This window comes from Manis javanica, chromosome X (assembly GCF_040802235.1).
Source record: "Manis javanica isolate MJ-LG chromosome X, MJ_LKY, whole genome shotgun sequence".
NCBI classification, from domain to species: Eukaryota; Metazoa; Chordata; class Mammalia; order Pholidota; family Manidae; genus Manis; species Manis javanica.
The window spans coordinates 105,894,500-105,916,390 of NC_133174.1; the positions used below are offsets into that span (position 1 = coordinate 105,894,500).

The window sequence follows — 21,891 nt, forward strand, 5'->3', positions numbered from 1 at the left end:
AGAATATAAACTATTATAAATATCTCTGCACCCAACACAGGATCACTTACATAGTGAAAAAATACTAACAAAATTAAAGGGTGAAATGGAATGCAACACATTCATTTTAGGAGCCTTCAACATACCACTCACTTCAAAGGACAAATCAACCAGACAGAAAATAAGTAAGGACACAGAGGCACTGAACACCATATTAGACCACAGGGACCTAATGGACATCTACAGAACACTCCATCCAAAAGCAACAGAATACACATTCTTCTCAAGTACACATGGAACATTTTCCAGAATAGACCACATACTAGGCCACCCAAAGAGCTTCAGTGAATTCAAAAAGACTGAAATTGTACCAACCAGCTCCTTAGACCACAAAGACATGAAACTAGGAATAAATTGTACAAAGAAAACAAAAAAGCCCACAAACACCTGGAGGCTTAATAACATGCTCCTAAATAATCAATGGATCAATGACCAAATAAAATTAGAGATCAAGCAATATATAGAGACAAATGACAATAATTCAACACCTCAAAAATCTGTGGGACGCAGCAAAGGCCGTGCTAAGAGGGAAGAATATTGCAATACAGGCCTACCTCAGGAAAAAGAACAATCCCATATGAACAGTCTAAAGTCACAATTAACAAAACTAGAAAAAGAAGAGCAAATGAGGCCAAAGTCAGTAGACAGGGGGACATAGTAAATATTACAGCAGAAATAAATGAAATTGAGAAGAATAAACAGTAGAAAGAATCAGTGAAAGCAGGAGCTGGTTATCTGAAAAAATAAAACAAAATAGATAAACTCCTAGCCAGACTTATCAAGAAAAAAAGAGAATCTACACAAACAGAATCAGAAATGAGAAAGGAAAAATCACTAGACACCACAGAAATACAAAGAATTATAAGAGAATACTATGAAAAATTATATGCTAACAAACTGGATAACCGAGAAGAAATGGAAGACTTTCTAGAAAAATACAACCTTCCAAGGTTTACCCAGGAAGAAACAGAAAATCTGAATAGATAAATTACCAGCAACGAAACTGAACTGATAATCAAAAAACTACCTAAGAACAAAACCTCTGGACCAGAAGGTTTCACTGCTGAATTTTTTCAAACATTTAGTGAAGACCTAATACCCATCCTCCTTAACGTTTTCCAAAAAGTAGAAGAGGAGGCAATACTCCAAAACTCATTCTACTAGGCCAGCATCAAGCAAAGGCACCACAAAAAAACACAATTACACAGAACAATATCCCTGATGAACACAGATGCAAAAATACTCAACAAAATATTGGCAAACTGAATTCAAAAATACATCAAAAAGATCACCCATCAAGATCAAGAAGGATTTATTCCATGGATGCAAGAATGGTACAACATTCAACAAATCATCAACATCATCCACATCAACAAAAAGGACAAAAAGTACAAAGTCATCTCCGTAGATGCTGAAAAGCATTTGACAAAATTCAACATCCATTCATGATAAAAACTCTCAACAAATTGTGTATAGAGGGCAAGTACCTCAACATAATACAGAACACATATGAAAAACCCACAGCCAACATCATACTTAACAGCGATAAGCTGAAAGCTTTTCCTTTAAGATCAGGAAGAAGACAAGGATGCCCACTCTCCCCACTTTTATTCAACATAGTTCTGGAGGTCCTCACCATGGCAATCAGACAACACAAAGAAATAAAAGGCATACAGATTGGCAAGGAAGAAGCCAAACTGTCACTGTTTGCAGATGGCATAATATTGTACATAAAAAACCCTAAAGAGTCCACTCCAAAACTACTAGATCTAATATCTGAATTCAGCAAAATTGCAAGATACAAAATTAATACACAGAAATCTCTTGCATTCCTATACACTAATGATGAACTAGCAGAAAGAGAAATCAGGAAAACAATTCCATTCACAATTGCATCAAAAAGAATAAAATACCTAGGAACAAACCTAACCAAGGAAGTGAAAGACCTATACTCTGAGAACTACAAGACACTCCTGAGAGAAATTAAAGAAGATACCAATAAATGGAAACACACCTGTGCTCATGGATAGGAAGAATTAATATTGTCAAAATGGCCATCCTCCCTAAAGCAATCTACAGATTCAATGCAATCCCTATCAAAATACAAACAGCATTTTTCAACGAACTACAACAAATAGTTCTAAAATTCATATGGAACCTCAAAAGACCCCGAATAGCCAAAGCAATCCTGAGAAGGAAGAATAAAGCTGGGGGGGATTATGCTCCCCAACTTCAAGCTCTACTACAAAGCTACAGTAATCAAGACAATTTGGTACTGGCACAAGAACAGACCCATAGATCAATGGAACAGAATAGAGAGCCCAGAAATAAACCCAACCATATACGGTCAATTAATATATGATAAAGGAGCCATGGACATACAATAGGGAAATGACAGCCTCTTCAAGAACTGGTGTTTGCAAAACTGGATGGCTACATGCAAGACAATGAAACTGGATTACTGTCTAACCCCATACACAAAAGTAAACTCAAAATGAATCAACGACCTGAATGTAAGTCTTCATGAAACCATAAATCTCTTAGAAGAAAACATAGGCAAAAATCTCTTAAAGATAAACATGAGCAACTTTTTCCTGAATGCATCTCCTCAGGCAAGGGAAACAAAATAAAAAATGAACAAATGGGACTACATCAAGCTAAAAGTCTTCTGTACAGCAAAGGACACCATTAAAAAAACAAAAAGACCTCCTACAGTATGGGAGAATATATTTGTAAATGACATATCCAAGAAGGGGTTAACATCCAAATATACAACGAGCTCACATGCCTCAACACCCAAAAAGCAAATAACCCTATTAAAAAATGGGCATTGGATATGAATTTCTTCTCCAAAGAAATTCAGATGGCCAATAGGCACATGAAATGGCGCTCCACATCGCTAATTATCAGGGAAAGGCAAATTAAAACCACAATGAGATTATCACCTCACACCAGTCATGATGGCCAACATAGAAAAGACTAGGAAGAACAAATGCTGGAGAGGATGCGGAGAATGGGGAACCCTCCTACACTGATTATGGGAATGTAAACTAGTTCAACGATTGTGGAAAGCAATATGGAGGTTCCTCAAAAAACTAAAAATAGAAATACAACCTGACCCGGGAATTCCACTCCTAGGAATTTACCCAAAGAAAACAACTTCACAGATTGAAAAAGACATATGCACTCCTATGTTTTTCACAGTACTATTTACAATAGCCAAGATATGGAAGCAACCTAGGTGTCCATCAATAGATGAATGTATAAAGAAGATGTGGTACATATATATAGAATACTATGTGGTACTATAGAATACTATTCAGCCATAATCCTACCACTTGCAACAACATGGATGGAGCTAGAGGGTATTATGCTCACTGAAATAAGTCAGGCAGAGAAAGACAAATACCAAATGATTTCCCTCATTTGTAGAGTATAACAACAAAGCAAAACAGAAGGAACAAAACAGTGGCAGACTCAGACTCCAGGAAGGAACTAGTGGTTACCAAAGGAGAGGGGTGGGGGAGGGCGGGTGGGGACGGAGGAAGAAGGGGATTGCAGGGTATCATGATTGGTACACATGGTGTGTGTGGGATCATGGGCAAGACAGTGTAGCTCAGAGAAGGCAAATAAGGTCTGTGTGGCATCTTATTACACTGGTGGACAGTGACTGCAATGGGGTATGGAGGGAGCCTTGATAATAAGTGGGAATGTAATAACCACATTATTTTCCTTGTGACACCTTCATAAAAGTGTATACCAATGATACCTTAATAAAAAAGAAAAAAACAAATCTCACCATTTGCAACACGTGGATGGACCTACAGGATATTATGCAAAGTGAACTAAAGGAAAGATAAATGCTTATGGTTTCACTTACATGTGCAATCTAAAAAATCAAAACAAAACAGAAACAGACTCAAATACAGAGACAAACTAGTGGTTCAAATAGTATTTAAAAAACTGAAAATTTAGGAAAACCACAAAATGCTGTTTAATGAAATTAAAGATATAAATAAATCAAGTTATCCCATGTACATGGATTGGGATATTTAATATTGTTAAGGTGGCCCCAAATTGATCTATAGATTCAATGAAATATCAAAATCCCAACATGCATTTCCTGAAAAATTGCCAAGCTGACCCTAAAATTCATAGATGAATGCAAGGGTCCCAAAATAACCAAACTAATCTCAAAAAACAACAATGTTGTAAGACTCACACTTCCTGATTACAAAACTACACAGAGCCTGATATACAGCTACAGAACTCAAGATGGTGTGGTACTGGAATAAGAATAGACATATAGAGAGGAAAAGACAGCCTCTTCAACAACTAGTGTTGGGAAAACCAGACAGCTACATGTGAGAGGATGAAACTGGATTACTGTCTAACTTCACACACAAAAGTAAATTCAAAATGGATCAAAAACCTGAATATAAGTCATGAAACCATAAAACTCCTAGAAGAAAACCTAGACAATCTCTTGAATATAAGCATGAGCAATTATTTTCCTGGACACATCTTCTTGGGCAAGGAAAACAAAATAAAAAATGAACACATGGGACTACATCAAACTAAAAAGCTTCTGTACAGCAAAGGACACCATCAGCAGAACAAAATGCCATCCTACAGTATAGGGGAATGTATTCATAAATGACTCATCTAAATGACTCATCAATTAGAATGGCCACTATACAAAAGACAAGAAAAAACAAATGCTGGTGAGGTTGGAGAGGAATGGGCACCCTCCCACATTGCTGATAGAAAATGTCAACTGGTGCAACCACTGTGGAAAGCAGTATGGAGGTTCCTCAAAAAACTAAAAATAGAAATACCTCCAGTAATTGCACTCCCAGGAATTTACCCACAGAAAACAAAATCCCTCATTCGAAAAGGTAGGTGTACCCCTATGCTTACTGCTGCACTATTTGCAACAGCCAAGACATGGAGGCAACCTAAGTGTCCATCAGTAGATGGATAAAAACGATGTGGTACATAGACACAATCGAGTATTATTCAGCCATAAAAAGAAAAGAAATCCTGCCATTTGCAACAACATGGATGGACCTAGAGGATATTATGCAAAGTGAAATAAGTCAAGCAAAAAGATACCATATGATTTCACTTATTTGTGGAATATCAAAACAAAGGTAAACAGAAGGAACAAAACAACTGGAGATTCATAAACACTGAGAAATGACTAGTGGTTACCAAGGGGGACAGTTTAGGAGAGGTAGATGGAGAGGGATAAAGGGGCACAATAATTCTCAATCACAATATTAAGTGAATCAATGTTCTGTGAGTCCTTATTTGTTAAGTGTCTGTAGCACCATGTCTTATTTTGTCAATAAGGTTCTGGATCTTGTCACCTTTATGCTTTTGGTGACAAATAAATGCTTCTGAGTTTATTTTACACATAATCTAAATAGAAATATTAAATTTTAAATTTTAAGTCAAGTGGCCTATAACCCCAATCCAAAATAAACTAATCAACCACTTCTGTTCATCTGGCATGCAGTATATGACAATGTTTTTCAGAAAATGTGTATGTTCTTATTTTCCAAAAGCAATTAATTTACCTGTTTACTACACAGTCCTAATTCTAAACCAAAGCTTACTCTCCATATTGATACCTTAAGCACTTTGCTCTATTGAATACTATTTCCTGGGCTCATCAACCTTTTCCCTGCCGACACTGCCTCCTTATTGAAGATTAAAATTTAAGATATTAATGTCCCCAAATATCTAACTTCACCTTTACCTTAGCAAAAGTCAGGTTACTCCTCCCTCCCATGAGTTAACAACTCCCCACCATATTCTTGCTTCCGTTACCCTTAAATGAAGGTCCTCCTTCCTCCCTGTGGGTAAAATTGAAACATTTCCAGAATATCTCGCCTGGCTTCAGTTCATTTGCATATCCTCAGGTGTGGAGAGAAGTTCATCTTCATATCAGTGGGTAATTACCTGGGCAACCAAGGGCATGTCTGAACCTGAGAGATTAAGGGGAGAGAGCTGGCTTGCTTGCTTGCTAGCTTCCTCCAGAGCAGAGGAGAAAGACGCCGGGACTGCAGTTTGTGAGCAATAAACAGGTTTTAAACTTTATTTCTCCCTTTGACTGATTTTGGTTTTTAGAGGTATTCTGCCCCGGGATTTCCAAACAAGGTAATAACCACCTATCCCATCACGGGGTGGGTACAAGACTGGACCCAAAGGCCATGGAGTAGTGTGGCACAGACACCTACCGTATATCATGTGACTGGCCACTTGCCTTTGGCATCCCTAGGGAACGATGAAGCAGACACCTTGGTCCAGGTGCACTGGCTAGAAAGAAAGCCTGCCTCTGATGTGGCCCAATGGTTACATCAGCATTTGTTGCATGCGGGGCAAAAGACAATGTGGGCCCACTAGTGGGGCTTGCCTTTGAACTCTAAAGAAGTCAGCTGAGCCATGAAGGAGTGTCCTCCATGTTGTGCAGATCAGCAAACCACCAAGAGGGGCCTAGAGCATCTCTTTGTAGCCTATGGCTGGTCACCAGTGATTGAGAGTGATCAAGGTACCCACTATATTGGACATGCGTTAAAAGAATGGGTGCAGCAATTAGGAATAAAGTGGAAATTTCATGTACCATATGATACGGAAAAATTTACAAGGACAGCAATGGAGTCCAGGTGGCTCCCTTTTGCTGCTTTTTTTTAGCAAAGACAACAGAAACTCCCTTAACTTGCCCTTCACTCCCCCCTCTGCCAGGCACTTACTCCCTAACCTCACTCCCTAAACTTACTCCCCCTTGCTTGCTCATTTGCTGTGCACATACAAATGTCGCAGATACGGAAGCAGGAAGACATATATTGCTCCCCTTGCCTTTGCTCAGGGCTCAGACCTTGGGAGATTACTCCCCTCTGAGCCTGCCTGTGTAAAATAAACCCTCAACACTCCAAGACCTCTGAGTGCCACTTGGTTCTTCCATCAGTGATCCAGTCCAGGTTTTTCCAGTATTTTGCGTAACATTTGGTTCCCTGATGGGGAAACCCAATGGTGCTGGCCCTTTGTTGCCACTGGTTTGGGGCAACAATGGGGCAGTGACGGAAGGAAGGATCGCAATAGAGAAGGCACGCCCTGCCTGATCTTACGGCAGTCTCCCAGCCAGTCGCCATGGGCCGGCCCTGCTCCGCTCTTCCCGCCGGACTCAAGGAGGCTTGGCAGGTGAGGACCTGGTTCTGATGCCAGATCCGTTAAGGCCCCGGGGTCCCTGACCCAGACAGTTCCCACCTGTTGGGGTGGAAGGGGAGCCTGATCACCTCCTGGAGACTTCTTAGAAGTCTCACAGGTAGACATTCCCAGGGGGGGAATGTTTAAACTCTGGTCTGAGTGTGTAAGTAAGTGTGCAGGGTGGCTGAAACCATTCAATCTGCACTGACTCTTTGATTCCATTGGCCTGTGCTACAGAATCTGAGTGGGCCCTTCACCACATTCTCGGTCAGACGCCACGACATAATGGTGACTCAGCTTCGGCTGACCTGGCCCGGGACTTATACAGGTGCACCTTAGACAAGGCTGATCAAAGTCTCCAAGAGGAGCGCAAACGGACGGGCATCTGATTGGTCTCCTCTCTAGAGGAGACACCCCTCCCTTGTTTGTCATCACGGCACTGTTACACGGACATGTCAGGGGTCAGGGCACAGCAAACCCACAGTTCTTGACACCATGATCAAAAATTTGAAGGAATTTTCAGGAGACTACAGAGTAAAATTAACTCCCAGCAGGTTAAAAACTCTGTGTGAACCTGAATAACCCACCTTTAGTATAGGATGGCCTCCGGAAGGGGCCCTTGATGTCCCAGTAGTCCGCCAGGTCTAGTGGGTCATCACTGGAGATCCAGGTCATCCTGACCAGTTCTCATATATTAATGGTTAGGAATCGCCCAGACCCTTCCCCCTTGGGTGCGATTTGCTTGCAATAGGCAGGAACAGGGTAGGATCTTAGTCACCTCAACAAAGAAGCCTACAAAGAATGAACAGAAGCCTGAGCCTCCACAGATTCTTGCTGGTGACTTAGAGGAAGAGCTAATATTGTCCCCACCTTATGCGCCCCCAAGGCTGTCAGCACCCAGCCCCTGGGCCCTGATACCCCACCACCATCAGCCTCCCTGCCAACTCCAGAACCAGTGAACTCACTCTCCCCTGGACCAGCAGCCAGACTGCACCCTCAGCCGGGAGCAGGCGCCCTTCAGATGCCAGTGCAAGAGATGAGGGAGCCTGAAAGACAAAATAAATATGGGACCATCCAGCCCAGCTAGTCCATGTTTTACTATCAACCCTTCTCCACAACTGAAACCCCATCAGAAAATTCACAAGCCCTGGTTGATCTCATGAAATCCCTCTTCCAAATCCATCAGCCAACCTAAAAAAAACTGTCAACAGCTTCTCCGCACCCTGTTCACAACGGAAGAGAGGAGGCAGCCAGGGTCCTTGGTCGGGGTGCATAGGCTGAAATTGCTATCCCCGAGGAGTGCCCCAAGTGGAACTTCACCACCCAAGGGACAGCACCAGATCCACCGATATCAGGACGCCCTCCTCCAGGGGATCAAAGCCGGTTCCAAAAAGCCTATCAATATGACCAAAGTTTCTTCAATCACTCTCAACAACCAGGAGAGTCTCTTGGGGACTATTATAAAAGGCTGTGTGAAGCTTATCGCATCTACACCCACTTCAGTCCTGAGTCACCAGGGAGCCAATAAATGGTCAACACCTCATTCATAGCTCAAGCCATCCCAGACATCAGAGGAAAGCTCCAAAAACTTGAAGGCTTTGCCAGGATGAATATCACTCAGCTGACTAAAATTGTCAACAAAGTATATCTAAACAGAGAAGTTCAGGCTGACAGAGAGGCTGAAAGAGAAATGAAGAAAACAGGCCAGCCTCCTGGCAGCCGCCCTAAAAGAAAGAGAGATAACCAAAAGGCAAAGAAAAGCCGACCTCCAAGAGGGAGGAGGCCTAAGAACCCGCTAGCCAGGGACAGTGTGCTTACAGTAAAGAGAAGGGGCATTAGAAGAACAAACGCCCCAACCTAGGCAAAGCCACGAAGCCCAGTTGCTACGGGAAGGAGTCCCACGGGGAAAGGCTCACTGGCCTGGCAGAAACAGACTCAGATTGACAAGGACTGAGCTCTCTTACTCTTGGCCCCCATGACCCCATGGTCAGAATGAAAGTGGGGGGCCAAAACATGACTTTTATGGTTGACACAGGTCAGAACACTCTATGGTCACCCTCTCTGTAGCCCCCTTCAGTGAAAAAGCCTGCAACTATTCTTGGAACCACAAAGACAGTGGCACTATCCCCTCTCACAAGAGGCGAGAGCAGGCATCCAGGAACACCTAATCAGACTTAGAGAAGCAGGCATTCTAATCGAGTGTCAGTCACCCTGGAACACCCCGCTTCTACCAGTCAAAAGGCCAGGAGGAGAGTACCTGCCTGTTCAAGACCTGCGAGCCATTAACAGATTGACTGTTTCTTTACACCCGGTGGTCCCAAATCCGTACACCCTCCTCAGCCAGATCCTGGAGTCTGCCAAATGATTCACTTGCCTAGACTTAAAGATGCCTTTTTCTGCTTCTGGCTGGCCCCCTAGAGCCAGTTCTTGTTTACCTTTGAATGGACTGAACTGGATATGGGGCAGCAGATGCAGTTAACATGGACATGGCTTTTACAGGGGTTCAAAAACTCACCCACTCTCTTTGGAGAGGCATTGGCTGCAGACCTTGCCAGTTTTCTGAGGGCTGCCACGTGCTGCACCCTCCTGCAGTATGTAGATGACCTCCTCCTTGCCAGTAACACCCAGGAAAATTGTGCAAAAGGCACAAAGGCTCTCCTGCAACTCCTGTCAGACTCAGGATACTGAGCCTCATAGTAAAAAGCACAAATCTACCAGCATCGAGTCCAGTACTTGGGCTTCCTCCTCACCCAGGGAGAAAGGGCACTAGGGCCAGAGAGGAAAAAGTCATTAACTCCTTACCCCAGCCCCAGACGAAAAAAGACATATGAGAATTCCTGAGGGCCACCAGGTTCTGCAGAATCTGGATTCCCGGATTCTCAGCAATGGCAAGACCCCTCTGCAGCCTCCTGGGGGGACCAGACTGAAAGACCCCTGTCTAGACAAAAAAGGCAAGAGCCACCTTCCTGGAAAGAAAAGCTGCTTCAGAACAGGCACCAGCCCTAGGCCTGCCAGATATGAAAAGGCCCTTCAATCTCTTCATCATGAAAAAGTAGCAATTCTGCATTGCAAAGAACATCAAAAGGAAAACAACCCAAAACACAGGGAAACCAGCCAGCAGATAAAGCAGCTAAAAGAGTGGCCAATAAAAAAAACAGATAAAGCTCCTTCCCTCACTATGGCCCTAACACCCCCAGTGGAGGCCCCTCAACCCAAGCACACTAAAAAAGAAAAGGACTGAGCCATAGCTGAAGGAGCCACCCTAACTAAAAAAAAGGCAGTACTAGTTGCCAGCATTATGCCAAGCAGTAAGTGAGCAGTACATGACTTGTGCCAGAAATAACGCTCCATCTGCACCATGACCCCCACCAGTGTCCAAAGAGCCGGAGCTGCCCCCTTTGAAGACCTTGAGATAGACTTCACAGATGTCCAGCCAAGCAGAAGGCTCAGATACCTCCTAGTAATAGTGTATACATACTCTGGAAGGTGGGGGGTGGGGTCAAAGCTTTCCCAACCATAACAAAGCCGGGAGGTAGCCAAAGTCCTCCTGAGAAAAATTGTGCCCCAATTTAGCCTACTGTCTACAATTCACAGTGACAATGGACCTGCCATTGTAGCAGATGCCATAAATCTCTCAACATTACCTGAAAACTCCACATGGGCCACAAAGTTCAGGGAAAGTATAGCAAATGAATCACACCCTCAAGGGAACCCTAGCTAAGTTTTGCCAAGAAACTGGCCTCCCGTGGCTGCACCTGCTGTCCCTAGCTCTCCTGTGTGCTCACTGCACACCTGGGACTCAAGGCTTTTCCCCTTTTGAATTAGTATATGGACACCCTCCCCCATGTCTAGGAAACCTCCCAGGGAACCTACACCGAAAAGAGATAAGGGAGCAAGAGAACAGCTCCAAGCCTTAAGAACCACCCTAAATAAGCTGCATCAATATACCATAGAAAGAGCCCTGATCTCCTTAGGGACCCCAGTACATTCCTTCCAGGCTGGAGACTCAGTCTGAGTGAAATATTAAAAAAGGGACCCCCTCAAACCTCAGTGGGTGGTCCCCACATTGTTGTTCTGACCACTCTTACTGCCCTCAGAGTTGCAGGCATCACTCCATGGGTCCATCATTCCAAAGTGAAAAAGGCCCATAATCCAGATGAAAAAAATACATCAGTGGAAGGCACAGCCAGATCTCCAGAATCCTCTCCACCTCCGTGTCCAACGATTACCCTCTGACTCATACCCTCTGTGTGCCGTGGATCCTGGCCCTCGCTGGAGTTGTATCTTTTATTTTGGGCATAGAACTCTCTACTGTTATCCTCACCCATCAGACTGGACTATTCCCCAAAGGTTGCCCTTCTTGTTGTCTATTGGGTAATCGTAGGTTGTTTTGCTGTGCTTACCTGTTTCTCCTAACTATACTCAAGCCTCAGCCTGCATCTCCCCACTACCACTCTGTAATGTTATTTTTATACCTTCTTTCCCATCCCTTCTTCCCCCTCACTCTTGGGGAACCTCAGTGTGGTTGCATAAAGTTAGACAAATAAGAAACCGGGTTCAGTGCCTACACCTACATGCCTGCTAAATGTTATGATAAGAATAATGAGACTCAGACTGTGCAATTAAGGGAAGAAAGAGACCCACTGTCTGCTGGACCTACCTCACTCACATTGGAATATCTGATAGGGGGGAGTCCAGAACCAAGCACGAAAGGACAGAGATGAGAAGGTCAAGCAGGCCCTAAAAGCACTAACTAAATAGCCAGTTTACCACAAAATATTAACCTCTCAAGTTTTCCATAACAGAATAAGCAGTTTAGTATTACTATGGGGTCTGCCTTCAGTCCCTTGAGTGTCCTCAGTTCCCACTGCACAAAGCTGGTAGAGAGCTGTGTTAAAGAAGTGCGCCAAGGAGGACTGGCATGGGGGGCAGCATGTGCCCCTCCTGCTCCCTTCTAATTTTAATCGGCCCTTGAAAAAGGTGCCCATCTCCTCCAATTGCGCAACCTCCCCCCACCCAACATTTGTGCCTTCGGAGCTGCAAATGTTAAAATAGAATCCATGGCTAACAACTCTTTTAACTGGCCTTGCTGAGCCAGCAGTTCTGTTGCTCCTTGAACTATTAGTGAGACCCTGCATCTTTAACTAGCTCATTAACTTTATCAGGGAGCGCATATCCTCCATACAGCTCATGTACATGCAGAGCCATTATGACCCTATCATAAACCAAGAAGATGATGCCCCCTGAAACGAAGTGTTTAAAGGGGCATCAGAGGGAGCAGTGATAGGGAAAAACTTACTAAGGACAACAATCTAATCCAGGTGGCTCCCTTCTGCTCTTCTTAGCAAAGACAACAGAAACTCCCTTAACTTCCCCCTGCCCTTCACTCCCCCACTCTGCCAGGCACTTACTCCCTAATCTCACTCCCTAAACTTAGTCCCCCTTGCTTGCTCATTTGCTGTGCACATAGACATGTTGCAGATATGGAAGCAGAAGGATATATATTGCTCCCCTTGCCTTTGTTCGGGGCTCAGACCTTGGGAGATTACTCCCCTCTGAGCCCGCCTGTGTAAAATAAGCCTCAAAACTCCAAGACCTCCGAGTGCTGCTTGGTTTCTTCTGTCAGGGATCCAGTCCAGGTTTTTCCAGTATTTTCCATAATACATATAATCCTACTGGGGCAGGCATGATAGAGAGGTACAATGGTTTGTTGAAATCTGGCCTTAGGTCGGACACCAATAGTCTGTGGCGTTGGTCAGTTCACCTATGGACAGTACTGCAGCATTTGAATGAGAAGCCGTGTACAGGAGCTTTGAGTCCTGTGGATATGCTCACACACCTTGCTGCCTCTCCTATAAAATTTGATGTCCAAACCAAAGAAGAGCTATTGAAACCAGGATATGGCCAGCAGAGCAACATCCTGCTGCCAGCCCCTAATGCATTAAGCCCTGGAGACACTGTTGAATGGACCTGGCCCTAGACATTTCGACACATGGACCAGCGATGGCTGGCCCTTCTGGCACCTTTGGGGAAAGGCCTGGAAGCTGGCCTCGTGTGTATTCCTGGAGAAACAGCTGAATGGACCCCAAAGGTCATGGTAGTGTACCCAAAACATTCAGGAAGTAAGAGCATCTTGCAGGGAAGTTTTGTTTTATTGTTATGGTCAGTGCATGTACCTCCCATAACCCTATATATCAACCCATCTGTAACTCCCACAGGGAGGGGGTGAAAGTCTGGTATACTAGACCAGGACAAGATCCCATTCCTGCCACTGTTTTATCACAAGACCACTTTCTTGCATGTATCCTACCTGATGGACAACATTTGCCTATGCTGGTGTCATTAAAACATGTATCTTATGGCCCTTAAGGTTATTTTCTCCTACAGTCCTTGTGGCCTGAATACGCCCCCTGGCTGCAAATGCCACATGATGATTGCTCTGAACCTTCAGCAACTGCCTACTATGGAATGGACGAGCTATGGACTTAATCTGCATGGGACTTTGAACCTAGCTGAATCCTCTGGCTTGAGGATTGCCATAATTTTATTGCTGTTGCTATTATTGTGTCTGCTATTATTAGTCTGGTCACAATGCTCCAGTTTTCTCACCCAGGGACCACTGCGGAAGAAGGGAAAGGAGTAAATTTTAAGGCGAGATTTCTTGGAGGGGTGGCCTGTGGGTAAAATTGTAACATTTCCAGAATATCTCGCCTGGCTTTAGTGTATTTGCATATCCTCAGGGGTGGGGAGAAGTTCATCTCCATATAAATGGGTAATTAATTACCTGGGCAACTGAGGGCGTGTCTGAACCTGAGAGGTTAAGGGGAGGGGCTGGCTTGCTTGCTTGCTGGCTTCTTCCAGAGCAGAGGAGAAAGATGGGCCAGGACTGCAGTTTGTGAGCAATAAACAGGTTTTAAACTTTATTTCTCCCTTTGATTGATTTCGGTTTTTAGAGATATTTTGCCTCCCTGGACTAACACTCCTCTTGCATTTTAACTCTGAACTCTCCACCAGTTCCCCCTCCTCTCAGCCTGTAAGTATGCTTGAGAAAAAACAGAGTAAACCTTGACTTAATATGAGCCCTTAACACACAATGTCATTCTCAACTCTGTATTCATGCAATTTCTCCTGAAATTCTGCAACTGTCCCTTCCCGCCTAGTTATAACTTGATCCCATACAGATCATTTACCTCAAGACTCAGCAAATGCCTAAGTTCACAGAAATCTTTCTCAAACTAACTTAACCCCCCAAAAAATTAAGCTTTATGCCACAGTTTCACATCATTTATTTGCACATTTTACAAAAGTATACAATTTTGAATATTCTGTATTGTAATTCTTTTCTGTTACACATATTACTGTAAGCATTCAACTATTTTATAAACCCTTCAAGAACAAGAACTATGTCTTTCTTTTCTACTGACCATAAACGTATTTCCAAAGTTGGAGTTCAATAAATGCTTAATGAATCTATTCTAAAACCAGAAAAAGGAATGAAGGCAAGCTATGCAAATACTGTGCACAAAACACAGTGCACCACAAAAACTATATAGCCTATGAAGCATTTTTCAGAATAACCTATTTATTAGAATAGCATAGTGCTTATTTTAGTATTAGCTTTGTTATAAGGAGAGAATGTGTTACGATAGAAATAACACTGGAATACTGAGTGCTAGAAAACCAAGGCTCTCTGACCTACACTCTGCCACACACTACCCATTTTAACTTTGGGCAAATCACTTAACTTCTCACAAGGAGTAATTACTATGTACTCTGCCAAGCTCACAGGGTTATCATTAGGACACAGTAGGATAATACATATGAAAGTGCTTAGAAATTTATAGAAAGCTATATAAATAGCATTATCTTAATGATGAACATACCCTCCAATTTAAGATAACATTTTATTTTAAAATGTGAACTTGCAAAAGAAAAATTCAGGGGCAACCACTTATACTACAGAAGAATTCATCACTGGATAAAACACATCACTACAACGTCCAGCAACTCACATTCACTCTAGAGCAATTAAAATATGAGCCAACTATCAAAAATGTTGGCTCGATATTTCAGGAAGAAATTTATTATATAAAGTGAGGCAGATTTCTGAATCAGGCCACAAAATCACAATCACAAGCATATTTCACTGAATGCACTGAGAGGGCCTTCACCTAGGTAATAAACTCAGATGCTGCAAAGTTCATTCAGCTCCATTTTAAACCTGATACAATGCACCATGCCCCACAGTGGAAGAGGTGAACCAGCACATGTTGGAAATACTAGAGTTGACTCCAGATTTACAGGAAAACATGTGACACAGCACAATCTGATGTATGTAAATTCCTAAATCTGTTTCACAGATCTATTGTTTATGGACATTAAGTGGTATGAAGCAGAGAGCAGCTGCAAGTAGGCTGAGACGTATTTGCAGCACTGGTGACAAAATCAAGTATCAAAAGTTTCAGGATTTGTTTGGGTAGCTATTAAAATCATTTTCAAGCTCTCTTAAGGTCAACAAATTATCACAGCATCCAGACAGACTAAATAGTTCTAGGCAATTTCCCTTTGTCTTGCCAAGTCTACCTACAGACCATCAAAAACAAGACATTACAACAAGACTCAGCTACTTTCTTGAAATAGTTCACCAACTTTCTGATAATCGTTTTTATGTCTTTGTGTGGATGAGGATTTTACAAGTAGTATCTGGAAGGCAGATCTATTCAAAAAATGTTATAAGCACAAACCTCCAATTGGGGAGATTCAAGTAAATTAGCAAGCTGTCCCATTCAAATGTTAATGTCCTGGAAAGGCTGCCATAATTAGCTTTGAGCTCCATCCCAGGAGCTGAAGGGAAGTGAAGCTGAAGAGGGGGAAAGAAACAAGGAGAAGCAGCAGGTGCGTAGGGCAGGTGAAGAAGAGACACCAGAAATGCAGAGAGGTAAAAAAAACACTAAGCATAAACTAAGCCAACAGCTCCCTACTATTTTCCCTCATAGCAAGACTATTAATAGAGAAAACAAGATTTTGCTGCTACATATACTGGGACATTATTTTCTTAATACAAATTTATCAAACAGTATTAAATATAAACAAGAGTTATGTATGGAAAAGGAAGAAACTATATCATCCTAGTAAGTCTCTATTCATTATAAACATAATGTGATGAAAAACAGTGATTCTCACCTTCACACAAGTCTATTAAAAAGAATACTAACCTAGAACTTGAACACATAGTTTCTACTTTCGGTTTTGACCTTTTTGACAAGTAACTTCCGGTTAGTCACTAAACTTTTATCAACGTTCCCATTCACTCAAGTACTTCTTGAGTGCCTAAAAAATTAACTATTTTAGAGTTTATCAACCCTGACTGCACATTAGAATCACTGGGGAAAACGTAAAAAAAAATCTTGGCCCTTGAGATTCTGATTTAATTGGTCTAGGGTAGGGCTCAGACACAAGTTTTTAAAAAACAGTCCCTTGTGATTTTAATGTGCAGCCAAGGTGTAGAACTACTGGTTTGCTTCATCTTATGTATATCTGAGGAACAGAAAAATAATATAAAAAGCCCTCCCCGCTTCTTTTGAAGTTTATCAATTTCCTCTTCCTACCCAATTCTGTTTTAGCCCAGTTTCTCACCACCTCACACCTAGATTAACAGAATACCTTTCTACCTATTTTCCCTTCCTCCAATCTCTTCCCATCCAATAAACCAACAGATACTTGTCTAACTAACCAGGTTGGTTCTGAAACATTATCCCACTGAGAATCATCTTAAGTATAAGAATAACAACTGTTTTCATGAGAAGATATACCATGTGTATATGTGTGATTTTGTGTGTATGTATCTGTATGTACAATATGCATGTATAATCTCAAACATGCTCTATTTTTCTTCAGCTCCAGTGTATCTATCTTCATTTCTACACAATGGATATTAGTAGCATTACATACAAAAATATTCCCCCTACATAGTTCATGGCTGAATTTTGTAAAAAATGAACCACAAATGCAGCACAGATTTCTCATTTAAATTCTAAAGTGTTCCCATAAGGAACATACACCCAACTTTTGAAGAAAAAAAAAAGTAAAACAAGGTAGAATTATCTCAAAAAGTCCTGTTACTGTAGACACTATAAAGTTTATGATGAATGAATATTTACCTAGAACAAATACGGCTCTGGTTCACATTAAAGCTTGCCTCAGAAAACCAAGTGAAGGCTTAAAAGCCACAAGTTACAACCACTTAAGACAATATTCATATTTAGGAAAAACATTATCAAGTACAATATAAGCAATATATAATGAGAAGACTGAGTAAGTAAATGACTTATTCCCTGCCTTTGAGGAGCTCTCCATCTTCTCAAGGACAGCAAGACACAAACATAAAAATAAAATAAAGCCAGCACTAACAAGTAAGTGGTAAAGACAGTAAGTACTATGGGAAGTCAAAAGAAATGAGACTGCTATGATGTAAGCTGGTCACAGGGATGGTAGTACAGCATGGAGAATACAGCCAACGATTCTGTAACATCTTCTTATGTTGATGGATAGTGACTGCATGCATGAAGGGGGTGAGGACTTGATAATATGGGTAACTGTTGAACCACTGTTGTATATTTGAAACCAATATAAGATTGTGTATCAACGACACTTCAGTTTAAAACAAAGGGACTACATGCATGCACTACATGGATGTTAGATATGGCTTCTTGAAAAAGTTGGGGCTTGAACAAAATTAAATACATGCAGAGAAGAAGGAAATACCAAGTATGTGGATAACCTTTTACAAAAATGAGGTAGAAATTCATGAAATATATTTGAGGGATAGGGAGTTAACCTAGTTGGAACAGACTGTTGTAGGAGTATTTGGGAAGTAAAGTCACAATAATAAATTGGAGCCAGACAGAAAAACCCTGAATGCCAAGCTAGGATGTTTAAACTGTCCTACATCTAGAGAGATCCTTTACAGGTTATAAAGAACAATAAGCAAAACATATCCCTCTAATGAAGAAACCTTTATCTTGATGCCTTTGAAAAACATAACAAGCAGTGAAATATCTTGCCAATATATTCATATGTGAACATATTAAGAAATCTATTCAGGGTGAAGGAGTAAGTACTCAAACATGCTTTCCAAAATATAAAATTAATGATCAATTATGCATTCAGAGTTCTTAGGATAATTCCTTAGAGAATAACTGGGTGGAAGGCTTCAATTTTAGGTTTTCCTCCTCTCTTCACCCTCCTCCAAACACACACCTTGATTTAATATCCAGAAACTGAATACACTGAAATAGTGTTAAACTGAAAATAAGAGGTGTTTTATTACTTCTCATGATGGGTGAATTGTTTCAAAATTACTACATCTATAATTTTGTCCATGATTTCTCAGCAAAACTGAAAATAGACATATCAATAACAAATTTAAAGATTATAAAAAGCAAAAAACCCTTTCATCAAACCAAAACACCTAAAATAACCAGCACTGGTTTGTAAGACAGAGGGTAGAGTGTGCTCATAACAAAAAAAATGCCATTCACAACAAAGAGTACCAGAGAGTACATGAAGAACATTACAATAAACAATTTCCCACCCAAAATGATAAGCCATTAACCAACAACTCCATAAAGAATGGAGTTAATTTTGTTTCTCAAAAATGGCCTTAAAATTTTTGGCTATTTCTGCTATAAAAATTATGACACTGACATAACTCAAAACAAGCATTCTTTCCGCTAGTAACCAGACACTTAAGTGATTGATGATTTAATTTGCCAGTACAGCAAATACTCATTTAACCACCACTACCTTCTCAACAACAGGAAAATGAAAAATCTCAGTATTTAAAGACATATGTGACAAGAAGGTAAGAGTATTCTAGGATGATTAACACACACACACAAAATAAGAACACAAGAACAACCGGGGCAATACTATCAAAAGGAATGTGCCATTCTTGCAGGCAAGTACGACGTTAAGGGATATGCATAGATTATGGTTTTATGCATTGTCTTTCTTTTTCCTCCGGGAAAAAGGGCACCACCCAGGAGAGTTGCAGTAAGTGCATTAAGTGAGGTGTCAATATCTCCCTCCCCACTTCCTTACTGGGGAAACTCGCTTTAACAATAATGCTTTCACGCCTCACACCCACCCAGTTTCTATACATCCTTCAGTCTGCATTCCATCCCCATCCCCTACTGCCTTCGCCGCCGCTCGCACCAGGGGAACAGGCTGCTCCGACTGTCAATCTCGCCGCCCCCGCGCAACCGCCCAGACCAGCAGGGCAGCCACGCAGCCACGCAGCCACCCACTCCCCTACCCCCTCCTCCTTGGCCCAGCTTCCCCATCCTACCCTCCACCACCCCCGCCCCCGCGTTCTGTCACCTGCTTGGGTGGTGTCCGTCAGGTCGTAGCCACTGACCGGGAAGTCTCGGAGTTTCCTACCACTGAGGCCCAGGATGCCGGAGTTGCCCGCCTCCTCCAGGGCCCGGTCCAGGCTCCTCACAGTGTGCTGAGGCTGGAGGCTCCCCGGGTTCCACTGCGGCCCATTGGGGAACGACTGACCGAAAAGAGTCGGTACCGGGATGGGCACCAGCAGTGTCCCGCCGCCGGCTCCCCCTCCGGTTCCGCCACCTCCCCCTCCGGCCGCGCCACCGCCACCGCCACTTCCACCTCCACCACAACCGCCGCCCCCACTGTTAACACCACCTCCCTGACTCGCCGCCATGTTCCTGGGAGAGAGAATAGCCCCCGACAATACTCGACTTGCGCCGCGAGTGTAGGGGGTTGTTAGGACGCATGCGCAGGCTGGGGGCGGAGGGCGAGGGGGTGTGGGGAGCGAGGTAGAGGGTGGGATGGAACCAGGGGGCGGGCTGGGAGGAGGTGTTGGGTAGAGAAGAGACGATGTTCAAACGTGCAGAACGCTTGTTTTAAGAAACGTGTGATGAGAGGCGGGATGCTAAATCCGGTTCCGCTCCTTTTGGGTACCAAAATGTTGCGAAGCGACGCCACCAAACTATAGATCATTTGGCGATATGTCCCCAAATCTCTTGAGTTGCTTCACCTTTTTCGTTCTGCAAAACAAAGGCAAATACATTAAATTGGAATGAAAGGGATTCGTTTCAGAACACAGTATATATTGAAAGAACACTTAAAAGAAGGACTATCGGCCACCTTTCAGAAACGCTTATCACAAATGCCTGAGGAATCATTCACCAATGTTTACATACAGAGAAACGTTAGAGAGTCATTTGGAAAGGAAAATTGGTGAAGAACTGAATTTTGAGCATAGAGGAATTTTGTCATTCCGAATTCTAAAAAGGGAAAGACTTTTTAAATGTTTTCAAGGAAGCCTCTTGTTGCACTGTGTTTGTGGGTCTCAGCCAAACTGTTGCCTTCCAAAACTTGGAAAAGTTCTCTGCATTCTGTTCTATCACTCTTTGAAGTTGTGCCAAGATCTCCAAAATACTCAAGTGTCTTCTTATCATGTCGGTATGGCTGATGGAAAACTCTTTGATCATCAAACAACTTCAAAGTTTCTTTCTGAAATACAGATTTTGGTTGTAGGTGAAATTCTGAGGGTTTAACACTGGGGATTTGAAACTAATCAATCTTGGATTTTAGGACTTTATTTTTAGAACATAAACCCAACCATTCAGTCCACTGCAGTGCAAGAGTTATTCAAATCTTTTTCACTAACAGTGAAGTTACTGAAGAAAACTATTAGAATACTTGGGCACATTCAATTATTAATGTGAATATCCTATGCATCTCTTTTACATCCATTACAATTTCAATTTGAACAATCTGTCAACAATCTCAATTTCTTGGAGAAATCTCCACAAAAGTTTGTTTGCTAGAGGCTCTACTTTAGAAATTTAAAAATGCAGGAAAAAAATTACAACTTTTCTAAATGGTTTTGTGAGCATACATCTTAATAAAAATGATTATGTTGCAAGAAATTACAGTGGTCATATGCATGACCCACAAAAGGAACAGGACTGACAATCAAGTTTTCTATAAAGAAGTAGCAGATGAAATCAAATTTTAAACTCATTGGTATCAGAAAAGAATGTTGTACCTTATATCTCATCTTCCTTATATCACAAATCAAATCAAGTATTGAGAACTTCCAGAATCAAGTGGTGAGAAGGAAGACTAAATTCATTAGTCAGAAAAAAGATTAGGAAAGGAACTATTTTACTAATTAGCCAATAAGAATTTTTGCAATTATTTAAAACAATGTATTAGACTCCAGAAGAAATATATCCTCAGGATCAGGATTCCCGGTAAATGAAAAAGGCCATGCATGTACTACCAAACTTAAGAAGTAAAATAATCTTTCAAAGAGTTAAAAGATAATCTAAGTAAGCAAAAATGGAAGCCTACAAAGTAGCCTAGTTATACACGAAAATCAGGCAAAATAACACATTCTAGAGCTCTTTGACAAGAACATGGTGGTCATAAGGAGTGTGAAAAGATAAACTGAGACATATTAAAAAGTGTAAGAGTTTATTTGAGCATTTATTGAATCAAATCAGGCAGCATCAAACCAGAAGAGATTAAGAATGCTCTGCCAATAAAAGCCTCAGTTAAGACATATAGAAAAAGTGCAGAAGCAGAGAGGAAATTATTTGATTAACT

At 41.9% G+C, this 21,891-nt stretch overlaps 1 protein-coding gene across 7 annotated transcripts in view; it reads right to left on the reverse strand.

Annotated features, from left to right (window-relative positions):
* Positions 1-19,997, reverse strand: part of LRCH2 (leucine rich repeats and calponin homology domain containing 2) — a 161,222-nt gene extending 141,225 nt beyond the window's left edge. For all 7 annotated transcript variants that reach the window (XM_037016984.2, XM_073227560.1, XM_073227559.1 and 4 more), the window contains exon 1: positions 19,633-19,997. In XM_037016984.2, the coding sequence (XP_036872879.1) occupies positions 19,633-19,975 (343 nt within the window). In that variant the 5' untranslated portion in view covers positions 19,976-19,997. The remainder of the gene's footprint in view (positions 1-19,632) is intronic.
* Between the last annotated feature and the right edge of the window lie 1,894 nt (positions 19,998-21,891).